This window comes from Pezoporus flaviventris, unplaced genomic scaffold (genome assembly GCF_033815535.1).
Source record: "Pezoporus flaviventris isolate CSIRO_AGI_PZ_B2104156 unplaced genomic scaffold, CSIRO_AGI_Pfla_v1 ptg000047l, whole genome shotgun sequence".
Lineage (NCBI taxonomy): Eukaryota > Metazoa > Chordata > Aves > Psittaciformes > Psittacidae > Pezoporus > Pezoporus flaviventris.
In genome coordinates this window covers 7,168,417-7,180,922 of record NW_026892595.1, presented here as the reverse complement: position 1 = coordinate 7,180,922, position 12,506 = coordinate 7,168,417, and the positions used below count along the sequence as shown (strand labels likewise).

Here is a 12,506-nt window from a genome sequence, read left to right as displayed (position 1 = left end):
AACATTGTGTTTAAATACATTTCTTCTAAACAATGGAGAAATGGGAAAAAATGCTGAAGAAGTAACTCAAATATAAGCTGACCTTTGAAGGTCCCTTCAAACCCAAGCTGTTCTGTGATTCTGTGATATTTAAGCTGTTGAGGTGTGTGTGGCTTTTTTGTGTGTGTTTTGGGTTCTTTATAAATATTCATTCTTCTTTTTGTGAAATGTACTATTTCAGCTGGAAAAGAAACGAAAGAAATCCTGGGGCCTGAAGCTCAGGCAGATGAAGTTGGATGTACAGGTATTTATTTGTTAATCTGAGCCCTTTATTCATAAAGTGCTATTGAATTAGGGCTAGGTGAGTATTCTCCCGAAGTCTTCGAAGTTCTCCCACCTCTATTTATAAACTGCTTTGCTCTTCCTCAGTAGATGTCTTAAATTGTAAACTGTTCTAGCTTAGGAAGAATAGTCTGGGCTCCTTTTGGATGTCCTGGGTCTGGAGGTGTTGCTGACTAGTGACACAGAGCTGTCCCCTCCCATGAGGGCTGGCTGCAGCAGCACATCTCCTAAGGGCAAAACAAAGAATAACATTGATCTTGCATGTAGGTAGTATTTTAAACTAATAAGGAATATAGCAAAATAAACTTAAGCTCATACTATATCTTATTATCAACTCCTCTGTTTATAATGATTATACGGAAGGTAGAATAAAATGTGTACTTCAGTTTAAGAACCAAACAAAACCAAATACTTTGTTATTTTGTTATTTCTCTGATTGACAAAGAAAAGTAACTTATAGCCCATCAGCTTTTAAAAATTTTTTTATACTTTCTTTTTTTTTTCTTTTAATGCCCATAACACTGAATAGTTCAATGTTATCCAGATAACCTTTATTTAATGAATAAGTAAATTACTTTGATGTGTTTAAAACTGTAGATTTGCACATTCTTTTTAGTTACTACAAAGTCAGATGTCTCCAAACAAGTATGGAGAGCTACATTATGTATTGTATTACAGTCTCTATGTGAGAGACAGGAACATGGCGTAAAAAGATTGTGTCAAATTGTAAATTGAGTGTGTGACTTCACTCAGGGAAAACTCCTTCCTATTAAAAATGTACCTCATGTTATTAAAAGTGGAGAAGATCTATCATGATTTAGTGTGCCGCAGGTAGAGCCCTCACAGAATGTTCCACCATGGTAAAAGTAAACTCAATGAACAATGTATTTAGGCAAATACTTGGTAGTAAATATTTATCATACAAACATGAAGTAAAATATTTAATTTATTATTTGTCAACATTGAAATATAGTTCTTCATTTATTGTTTTCGTAAGTTTTAAACTGGGAAATGTTGAAGAATGTTAACTAGATCTGAAACCTTTTTGATAGCAGAAAACAGGCCACTCAAAAGTTCAAGTTTGCTGCATTTCAGCCAGCCAACTTGTTTATCAGAGTTTAAATATCTTCTGGGCTTGCACTAATGAGCAGGTCTTAAATATGTTAAAAATTATGTCTTGAAGGCAAAAAATTTACATTTGCAAACATAGGAGCCAAGATGGTAAGATGGCCTTCAAACTACAAGGGCTAAATCAAATTAAGGGGAGCTTCTCGGGAAGCTGAACAGCTAAATCTGAAATGATAAAAATGCACTGAGTTGAAGAGCCAAATGTGTTTTAGTCAAAATGTTGTTATGCCACTGGTTCTCGTTTTTAAAACTTGTCATATTCCTTCATCTAAAAGAGCTTGAACTGTACAGCTATTTGTAAAGAGTTTTGAAATCCCTGGGTAGAGGGTGGTTTGGCAATGTGAATTACTGAATCTCATTTATGTTCTTTTTAAACTATTCATTTCATATCTTGTTTCTTGTTTTTCACTCATAGTGAAAGAAGATGAATGTGATTCTGATGCAGAAAATGAACAAAACCATGACCCTAATGTTGAAGAGTTCCTACAGCAAGAAGATACAGCTGTTATCTACCCTGAAGCACCTGAGGAGGACCAGAGACAAGGCACGCCAGAAGCTAGTGGGCAGGATGAAAATGGTAGATATACCACCAGTTCAGTTCTGACAAATAAGTTGTACTAACGACTGGACCCAAACATTCCATTGTATTTTAGAAGACAGCAATGCATATACATATGACTTTGGGGGTTGAGGGAGAATCTTAGTTAAATAATTCTATGAGGATGGGATCATCATGCAAAAAACAATACTACTTGATTTTGTAAAACAAGACATGCACTGGGGTTCAGTTGTATGGGTACCTAATTGATAATCCTAAGTATCTGGAAATAAAAATTCAAGCATTCATAAATCATTCAACAGCACTAAATGAAAGAACAGAACAAATATTTATTAAATATAATGGGAGTGAAGCAAGATAGTATGACTTTATGTAAGAATAACTTCAGGGGAGTTGTAACACGTTCCTTTCCTTTTTATATTTCTAAACAAAACACCCAAAAGGACATATTAGGTAGGAGTTCTTTTATTAAGTAGCCAATCTATGACAGGCTTTTGGGTATTTTCCTGAAAAAACAGCAGTGGAGAAAAAAGAAATATTGCTTATACAGAAATATTTTTGTGAAAAAAAAATACCTGTTATTGTTTTTAAATAGAAGTCTTTTTTTCTGTAAGTTTTGTGCTTAAAATGCTCCTCTGAGTGAGATGAGAAGTCATAGTTTGTTAAGTGTGAAAGACTGAAGGTTTCTTCATCATGAAATATTTGAAGGCAAAACCTGTTCAGATTGGTTATGCATTGTTTTGCTTTTTGATGTGTTCAGCTTTCATAACATGACAACTGCAGTTTCAACCAGATTGTGTTCCTTTATTGTTGTATTTAAGATTTGTCGAAAGAAAGTAACATCCTGCATAAAGGGTTAGGAGTTGTCTTCCAGTCATTTAAGAAAATGTGCATTGCCAAAAACCTGTCACTGTAGCTGTATTACTGTACTGAAGTTTAAGGGAGAGTGGTGAATGGGTTAACACTAACAATTTTGTTCTGCTCTTCGAGAGATTTTATGTTATTAAAGATTAAAAAAAAAAAAAAAGTAAATTAAAATATTTGAGAAATTTAAACTGTGTATATGCCTATTCATATACAGAAATAGGACCTGAATTACAAATATTTTGTGGTATACAAGTTTTGCGCGATTCAATTAATCATAGAATCATAGAATCGTTAGGGTTGGAAAGGACCTTAAGATCATCTAGTTCCAACCCCTCTGCTGTGGTCAGGGACACCTTACGCTAAATCATATCACCCAAGGCCTCGTCCAGCCTGGCCTTGAACACTGCCAGGGACAGAGCATTCACAACCTCCCTGGGCAACCCATTCCAGTGCCTCACCACCCTAACAGGAAAGAATTTCCTTCTTATATCCAACCTAAAATTCCCCTGTTTAAGTTTTAACCCGTTACCCCTTGTCCTGTCACGACAGTCTCTAATGAAGGGTCCCTCTCCAGCATCCCTATAGATAGAATTAAGATACATGCTCAACAGTAGCATCTTAAAAATTACAGGTAATTTAAGATGTTATTCTGTGGTTGCAGTGGCGCAGATTGTCAAGTTAGTTTTACAGCCTTGCGATATAATTTCCATGTAATCATTAAAAAAATACACATTTTTATCAAAAATTTCAATTTGAACTAGCCCAGTAGGTTAACAGGGAAGTATTTGGAAAACCAGGATGCTGAAAAATAATGTTCAGTGTTTTAATCTTTTGGAACAGAACATGCCAAGATACTTGGCAGAACAGAACATACTTTGGAACAGAACATGCCAAGATACATTGCTAAAGATACATGATTCCAAACCAGGGGACTGGGCAAGAGAAGTGACAGAAAAATAGTGGCTTTGGGAAAACACTGCCATTTTGACGTTTGCTCCAGTGGAACAGAATTTAAATTAACATATTTCTGTAATTTTCACTGAGTTGTATTTGTGCAGAAATGGAGTATTCTTTATGTCAGGTGAATTGAATTGTAGATGGAAAAAAGAGGATTGAAAGGAAGCATGCTGTATCTATGCATGTGGGGAGAGGTTAATCTTTTGACAACCTGGCTGATCCAGGAAAAGCAGAAAGGAGTACAAGAACACAAAAAACAGTGTAATACAAGTGTGACCTTGACTGTTACCATAACAAGTGTAAAAAAACCATATATGACAGAGAAGGTGTTGGGGTTTAGTAATAATGAAAACTGGTCTGACTCTTCACTGTTGCAAGAACAATGGCACATTCCGTAAAAATAAAGTCAGTAAATTCCACACAAACAGAGTGAATTGCTACTTTATAGAGCATGTAATCAGTCTATGGTGATAAGTCCTAAAAGAGGTCATGGAGATAAATAATTCAGAAGTACTTTGTAAAGTACTGATTAATTTTATGAGCATTAATAATGCTTATAGTTCTTCAACTTAAGATGACGGTGCACACAAATTTGCCCTTCGTGCTTCAGAGCATAAAATGATAGTCAATAAAGACCTTCCACCTTTCTCTCCTGCTCTCACTCAGCACAGCAGAGAGGTGCATCCTTGCAAAATTTGCTTCCCATTTCCCTTAAAACGTGGAAGAGTAGCATGGTCATTGAAGGATATCACTTTGTATAAATTGATAGTTTGATCAAATACAGCAAGCCAGACATTTATGCAAGCACTTTTGTCAATTTATAAAAAATATTTTCCTTTCCGATCCTTTAAAAAAAAATTATTTTTCAAGGATAGACTATGTTACTATTCTATGGCGCTAAATATATGCTGATAAGAAGAGATGGAGTTAAAACTTCATAAATGTTGACTTCTCAGAAATAGACTTGTGAAAATGATATTCAGCTTCAATCTGATTTCACTTTGTCCTGTACTGATACAGAAGTAACTTCGTGAAAGCCAGCAGAATAAATTCTGAGGATCACATTAGAATCATATTTATGGCCTCACGTCTGATCTCTCTCCTTTCTGATCTGCAGACAGCATGTCCTATTAGCATGTACATGATGTGTCATAGAATCATAGAATGGTTTGTGTTGGAAGGGACCTTAAAAGGTCATCTAGTCCAACCACCCTGCAGTGGGCAGGGACATCTTCAACTAGATCAGGTTGCTCAGAGCCCCATCCAAGCTGAACTTGAATGCTTCCAGGGATGGGGCATCTGTAACCGCACTGAGCACTGTTGTATTACCTCACTACCCTCATTGTAAATTTCTTCCTTATATCTAGTCTAAATCTACTCTCCTTCAGTTTAAAATCATTACCCATTGATCTATTGCTACAGGCCCTGATAAAAAGTCTATCCCCGTCTTTCTTGTAAGTCCCCTGTAAGTACTGAAAGGCCACAATAAGGTCTTCCCAGAGCCTTCTCGAGGCAGAAAAACCCTAACTCTAAGCCTGGCTTCATAGAGGGCTCCAGCTCTCTGATCATTTCTGTGGCCCTCCTCTGGACCTGCTCCAACAGGTCCAGGTATAAGAATTATAAACCACATTTCTAGGATTTTTTTTTTGTTGTTTTTTTTTTGTTTGTTTTTTTCTTTTTTATTTCAGTTCTCTTTTTCACTTACAGTTCCGTGTTAGGTAAAGAGAAAAACATACTCTGCAACTTGTAAATATTATTTATAATATTCATAATATCAGGAGCTGAAAATAGGCTGCTATTAGTTGTTTCAGTGATAGACGTTAATTTGTAAACAGGATTTGAGGATTGCTGTGATTGAGTCAATCAGATCTACAAAGACTGCTGGATCTTAAACTGTTTCACAATTTTCAGACCACTTTCTAAACAGAAATACATATATAGAATCTCTAGTGCTATACTGGGAAGTCCGGCAGACTCAATGAGAGGTGTGGGTTTGGGTATAGTGCTGAACTTTCTTCAGTGTACACAGGGCAATGGTACCATAGCGTAGTTAGTAACATAATATGTGTGGGAAAAGATACAAATTGTCATTTTTCTAAAACAGATGGACCTTCTAGCAGCTGCATCTTTTCTTACAGTAATATATGTAAATGTAAAGCATGTCTGTTGATGGTAATAAGTTTGGAACTTACATTTATTTAAACATGGTCTATTGTCTCTCCTGTGTAGGAACACCTGATGCATTTTCCCAGTTACTTACGTGCCCATATTGTGATCGAGGGTACAAGCGTTTTACCTCTTTGAAGGAACACATCAAGTATCGCCATGAAAAAAATGAAGATAACTTCAGTTGCTCCTTGTGCAGTTACACGTTTGCGTACAGAACACAGCTTGACCGCCACATGACGTCACACAAATCAGGAAGAGATCAAGTAAGAGGCGTTTGAATTAAGGATTTGTCATCCTCTGTAACAGCGCTGTGATTTGTTATGTGAGCAAAAATGGACAGAGCAAATAAAACTGTTCACATCAGATCATCTGTGTGCTGAAGTCCAAGTTCCGGAGCACACACTTAAACTTGCTGCTGAAGTCAGGCTTTTTCCATAGATGTCAAAGGATGAGATATGAATTCCTATGTTCATTTCATCTAGGCATCTGGTTGGGTTTAAATTTTAGTTTTCAGAAGTGCTTTATTGCATTTATAGGTAATTAGTGTTTTTCTGTTCATTAGCTAGCATTACATTAAAGTTGTGACTCAGATCTAATCTCAAATCTTTAATGAAACATATTTTTCTGTCATAAATCCTGTTTGGCTAATTTAAAATTTACTGTACTCATTTTTGCCCTTAAGAAACAAATCATTGCGTTGATTCATTTGCTTGAACTGTGAGATAACGGTTTTTAAATGCAGTCCATGCAATAAGGCAATATACAAATAATTTGTGCATGAAATACAGCATTTCAATAGTAAATGAAGCAACAGAAAGGGCTAAAGATACTCTGAGCTTGTTTTGTCTGGTTCATGGTCTGTCCTGAGGGCATGGTCCCCTCGAATGCCTTCCATAAGTTAGTCATCTCATCACTAACAGAAGGTCCTGAGCTTCTGTTCACCTCTCCCTCTTTTTCTTTACTGCTTTTATCCCCACAATTTCCTATCACACACACACCCCCCCTCCCCGCCCCCAATTACATGCTTCCATAACTTCTCAGGGGCACTCTATGGCTCAAGAGCCAATTGAAAATTACTGAAACAGTCAGGAATTACCCAAGCTAAAAAGATACATACTTTCCACCACCATGGAAAGAAACAGGAGGGAAACATCACAGAAAGATAGGAAACAGTGAATACTGAAAAGAATATAAAGGGGAAGAAGGCGCTTCAGTATTTGTTGAAGCTCCAAACCAACAGATATTTTATTAAACTGAAAGGCTGTAACACAGAGTAAAGGAAATGCGTTTTTACACATTGCATATTAACTTCCATTCTACAAAGTATCACTAAATCCAAGAATTTAGCAGGCTTAAAAATTTATTATACATTAATATACATTTTTATACCTGAGTTTTTACATTCATGGGTAAATTAAATAGGAAAAATTGTTACAGGTATTGGCTATCCCACTGCAAGGATTTTGCTCTCTCTCAGGGTTTGTAATAACCTCACCTGCATATGCTGGGGTGGTAGTTCTTTATTCAAATGTATTTCCCATGAACAAGTTATTTGTCTTGCTGTCTTATTGGCTTGGCTTCCACTTGAGACTTGGTCTTATATACACATTGTATTTCTAACTATAAAATCTATTAATGCTTTTGTATAATGCTTATTTGTGAGCTACTACATTTTTCCAGTTTTTCCAACTAGAAGCATAAATGCGTAAGAATAAAGTAGTTGGAGAGGTAGAAGCCTTTCCCATATTCGCATGTAGTTTGAACGAAAAGTTAAAAAATGCCAAGCGACGAAGCGATCTCAGAATTGCCACAAAGGGAAGTCTAAATTGTATTCCTGCAGATACGTTTCAATGGGCACAATTGCTTTTGATAAATGTTGTTTCTTTGAAGTATCTGGAACTGAATATTACACCCATGTTAGTGTATTTTTTTCTCTAGAGCCATAACTAGAATCAAAACTATAATAGTTTAGATACTTGGCAAATTTGGAATATGTATTTGTTTATGTTATTGTCACAAAGGTGTCATGTCTTCAGAACAGGCTTCACGTGCATGTACTTGGTAACGTCATTTGTGTAATGCAAGACTAACTTTTTTCCATAGTAAGTGTAGACATCCTGGTTGTGGATCTTAAGCAGCTGCATCTTCAGATCTTAATGTGTCATTCTTAAAGGACTTCACCTGAAAGCAGATTATATGGATAACTTTGTTGGCTGGTTAATGTCCACCATGTGACTGACAGTTTTGTAATTGTTCTGTACAAGGAAGCAATGAGCAAAGGTAGTATCTAGTGTAGTGAAGGCAGTGGAACAGGTATGTTGACACTGCCTTCCCTGAGGAATGGGGAGATAGGCCAAACTGCAGCTACTTCTGTGAGAGCTGAGAACCATCCTGCACCTTCTTCTTTCTCCCCATGCCCGGCATCCTCATGGCTCTCCTGGCTGCTCCTACACCACTAACAGTTGGTAGGAGGTGATGCTGCCTATATATCATCTGCTTTCACACATGAAGCACCAAATAAAGATGTTGAGGGATAAGTGCTTCTTATCTTTGTTTTACTTTTCTTCTCATAAGTTTACAAAGCGCCCATAGGTAGTCTGTTGAAATTTCATATTGCTGTGGACTCCACTGAGAAATGGGCAGTTCTTGAACACCATGCTCAAACCATCTCTAAAAAAAACATGATGTAACTGTAATTCCCATCTTCCAAATAACTTTTCAGGATTTCCATTAATTAGTTTTTGTTTTCTTCTATGAAAAGAGTGAACTTTAGCCCTAAGCATAATAAGTGTTTGATGCATGGATGCATTAGTGGCTAGTTACAAACCTTAATGTGGATGTTTCTTCTTTCTGTCCTTAAAGGAATGCAGAGTAGTATTACTGGATGGTACAGATAATTCTTTAATAAGCAGAAAACAGTTATGTACAGTGCATTTAAAAATATATCACACATCAGAAGCACAAAAATGTGGATTTAACAGTACTGAAAGGGGAAAAAACATTTGAATAAGAGAAGATTAAGAGTGAAAGAGTATCAAAGATGGTACTTTAGAGGATAGTTATGATTTCTTAGTTATTTTAAAGAAAAGGTCCTGGATACTAACTCTAAGGATATCACAGATTTATAAAGAAGAAGAATGTAGGACAGACAGCCAGAAAGCTGAATAAAGAATTACAAATATAAGAAGGTAAGGCAAAATAGATGGAAACACTGCCTAGCAGAAAGTTCAAAGCAGCTTATAGCTGTGGCCAGGAAAACTCATTAAAAAATTGCTAAGAGGAATATGGGCTTCCATGCTTTGAAAGCAGGACATTGAATTTTAAAGACTGTAGCAGAATAATTTCTGATAGATTGAATACATGCACTAATAATTACTGTGAATATTTATGTAGTCCAGCATCTGCAATAGCTGTGTATATGCTGAGATTCTTTAACTTGTATCATCTCAAGTCAGACAGTAGTAACTGATTCTCTGCAGGCTTAAGTAAATCCTGACATGGTCCTCTAGACTCAGTGAAGTTGGATCATTAAAGTGAAAGGCAGTGGGTCAGGCACAATCATCTAGAACATCGTCTTCAAGGGACTTAGTTAAAGAAAGCTGAAAAGTTGTGTGGACTAGCAAAAGACAGCTGACAAAACCAGAACTAAGGGTCAAGTGCTAATCAGGATAAGTCAGAGTGGCAGCCTCACTGCAGAGCCTGGTAGGAGGCAGGAAGGAACCTACCCTAAGGAGGGTGAGAGCAGTATCTGCTGAGAGGTTAGAACTGCAGCTTAACCAAATGCTTATCCCAGGGGAACTGTCAAATTCAAATACTTGGAAGCAATTTAGATTATCTTGTTTCCATTTGTCTTCTGTTAGCACCTGTATCATATAAAGGAGGACAACGTGTAGAATGGGGAGGGCTGATAATTTGGACAGCGTATCTCATAGCAGCGTGCTCAGATCTTCATCCAGCAAACTATACAGATGTGCATTCTTCAGATCTAAAGACATAAATCAGTCCAGGAACATCATCCTGCCTTTTTATTAATCCCTGCTTCTCCAGCACACATCTCAGCCCCCAGCTACTGTGTCTGCACTTGAGGAATAGCCTCAGCACCCGGTGAGCATCTGCTCCAGTGCTGCCAACCGCAGTAGACCCGACTTGGGTGTAGGAGCTCCCCACCATGGTTTCATTCCAGAGGCAGGCTGTTTCCCCCAGATACATCTATAACTCTATTAGTTTATGAAAATACTTGCTCTGGTTACCAAAAATGTACAGCTGCATCCAAATGGTGGCAGAGTGTCTTTTTGCAAAGTGAACTCTACTTAGAAAGGAGACACTGTTCTATTAAATAATTTGCTTGAACACAAAATTTATAATTGTTCCATTTCACGTTGGTAATTAAGCTGCTCCAACTTCTAAGATGTATAGATTTATGCAGTTTGTGATAAAATTATATATCTTGCATACACATCACATATATACTACATACTTTTACATGTCTGTCTTAGCGTTTGTGGGTTTTAAAGTAGTATAACAATAAAGATAAATCAAAAATAATCTGGAGCTTAACAATAAACTCTCTCACAAGTCAAAATATAACAAAATAAGCACAAAGTTTCAATGCAGATAGTGAAGAGGTTTGATGCTGTGTACTTGGGAAATCCTTCCATATTGTTATTTTAGTTTTTGCATTTATCTTGAGAATTCATTGTGACTGGGAGTGCCTTTGTTGTCACTAAGCTGTCTTCTCTTGAGCAATCGTGTGGCATCATTACATAGAGGAATCCAAGGCCAACTGTAAGTGCTGGAAGCACGTAAATGGAAAAATCACGTCAACTGATTAACTTTAAACAGGCTTTTATACGCTCTAATGTTTCTCTGTCCTGTGTGACGTATTCTGTGGGTGGTGGGCTTGGGGTTTTTCTTGGGTTTTTTGCTTTCACAAAACTAGCATGACTCATATAACATGTCAGTGCAAGCTTCATCCAAAGTTGGGAGAAGGAGCAAATATATTTTGGGGTTTTGTTTGTTTTTTATTTTATTTTTACTATACCGGGCTTTTTCAGAAGACACACGTGGCTCAATTTTAGCCTGAATTCTAATTTGTTTCTTTCTCATGCATAATGCATATCACCTTCAGTCTCTTAAAATTATGCTGAATTCTTTTCAGTTTCGTATTGCATTTTCTCTGTTACAATGTGAAAATACAAAGTGTTTTTCCAACATGCTGTCCTATGCGATAATTATGAATTCTTTCTTACAGAGACATGTGACACAGTCCAGTGGTAATCGAAAATTCAAGTGCACTGAATGTGGAAAAGCTTTTAAATACAAACATCACCTAAAGGAACACCTACGAATCCACAGTGGTAAATAAACTAAGCATTGAATTGTGTACTAATGTTGCTATTTCTACTTTTTGTAATGTTGATGTGCTATCAGTCTCGTAAGTGTAAGTTTAAAATACCAGTATTTTCTTTTTTTTATGTTTTCCCTCTGGGACTTTAAGCACTGACTGCAGCCTTCAGCTGTGTGGAGGAAATACGTAGAATAACTCGAGCATTTGCAGTTGCAACGTAAGCTCTAACAGTTAAGGAAAGCTTCGCTTATGGCAGAAGAAGCAGGGGCGTCCTTCTGGTGCCTTTTCACTTGTCTATTTTTTCTCAGTGTTTGCAGTTCATTCAGCATGTTATGAGCCTAGAAAGAGCTGTGCTTCCCACTGTGACTGTGATTGTCATCATTTGAGACTAGTCATATGAAAATAGGCTCAGGACAGAGATCTAGGATTGTGATGTACTGTCACAACAGTTTCAGTTTCTAAGAAAAGGTCCAGTTTATAAGAAATTTAATATGTAATAGTATATTTTAATACATAATATAACAATAAGTTAAATGTGGTCTCTCAAAAGAGATTCACAATTTCTATTTTTAACGCAGATGTACCCATTGACAGGAAATCTGAAAACAAGTTTTTAGGCCATCTTTTCCTTTCTTACCAATTGCTTAGCCATGACAATAGCAGTGAAGTGCACTTCACTTACAAGTCCTCCCTCATCTTCATTTCATTTCCAGAGGGTAGTGGCACTGTGCCTGTGAGGGGGAAAGCCTCAGTCAATGTGCTTTTCAACCTGAAAACAGAACAGCTGTTTTGGCTCTGCCCTTTTCCTCTGTAGCACGGATCCCCTGAAAAGCCAGCTCTTACTAGGGGTTTAATGATTGCATAGCTGTGTGCCTCTTCCTGGCGATTTAACCTGACATTCATCTCTGAAGGCAAATACACTTCTGACTTCTACCTGTATCTGGTTTCCCTTTACTTAAACTTTGCCTGGATTTCAGCTGATGAGTATTGTATGAAGATTCGGATACAGTGTATTTGAGCTTGCACAATAAAATGTGTATAGCTCTTTGTACAATTATGATTTGTATTTATGGCCCTTTTTTCTTTAGTTAATAATATTCTTCTTTTTTCCATTATGAAATTTATGTACCTTCTGAAGTTAGTAGTTGTACTATTTGA

General features: G+C 36.8%; 1 protein-coding gene across 2 annotated transcripts in view; it reads left to right on the top strand.

The window, feature by feature from the left end:
* The window catches only part of ZEB1 (zinc finger E-box binding homeobox 1), a 124,052-nt gene that overhangs the window by 103,302 nt on the left and 8,244 nt on the right, over positions 1-12,506 (top strand). For both annotated transcript variants that reach the window (XM_061468124.1, XM_061468125.1), the window contains exons 3-6: positions 221-283; positions 1,865-2,026; positions 6,062-6,264; positions 11,253-11,358. In XM_061468124.1, the coding sequence (XP_061324108.1) occupies positions 221-283; positions 1,865-2,026; positions 6,062-6,264; positions 11,253-11,358 (534 nt within the window). The remainder of the gene's footprint in view (positions 1-220; positions 284-1,864; positions 2,027-6,061; positions 6,265-11,252; positions 11,359-12,506) is intronic.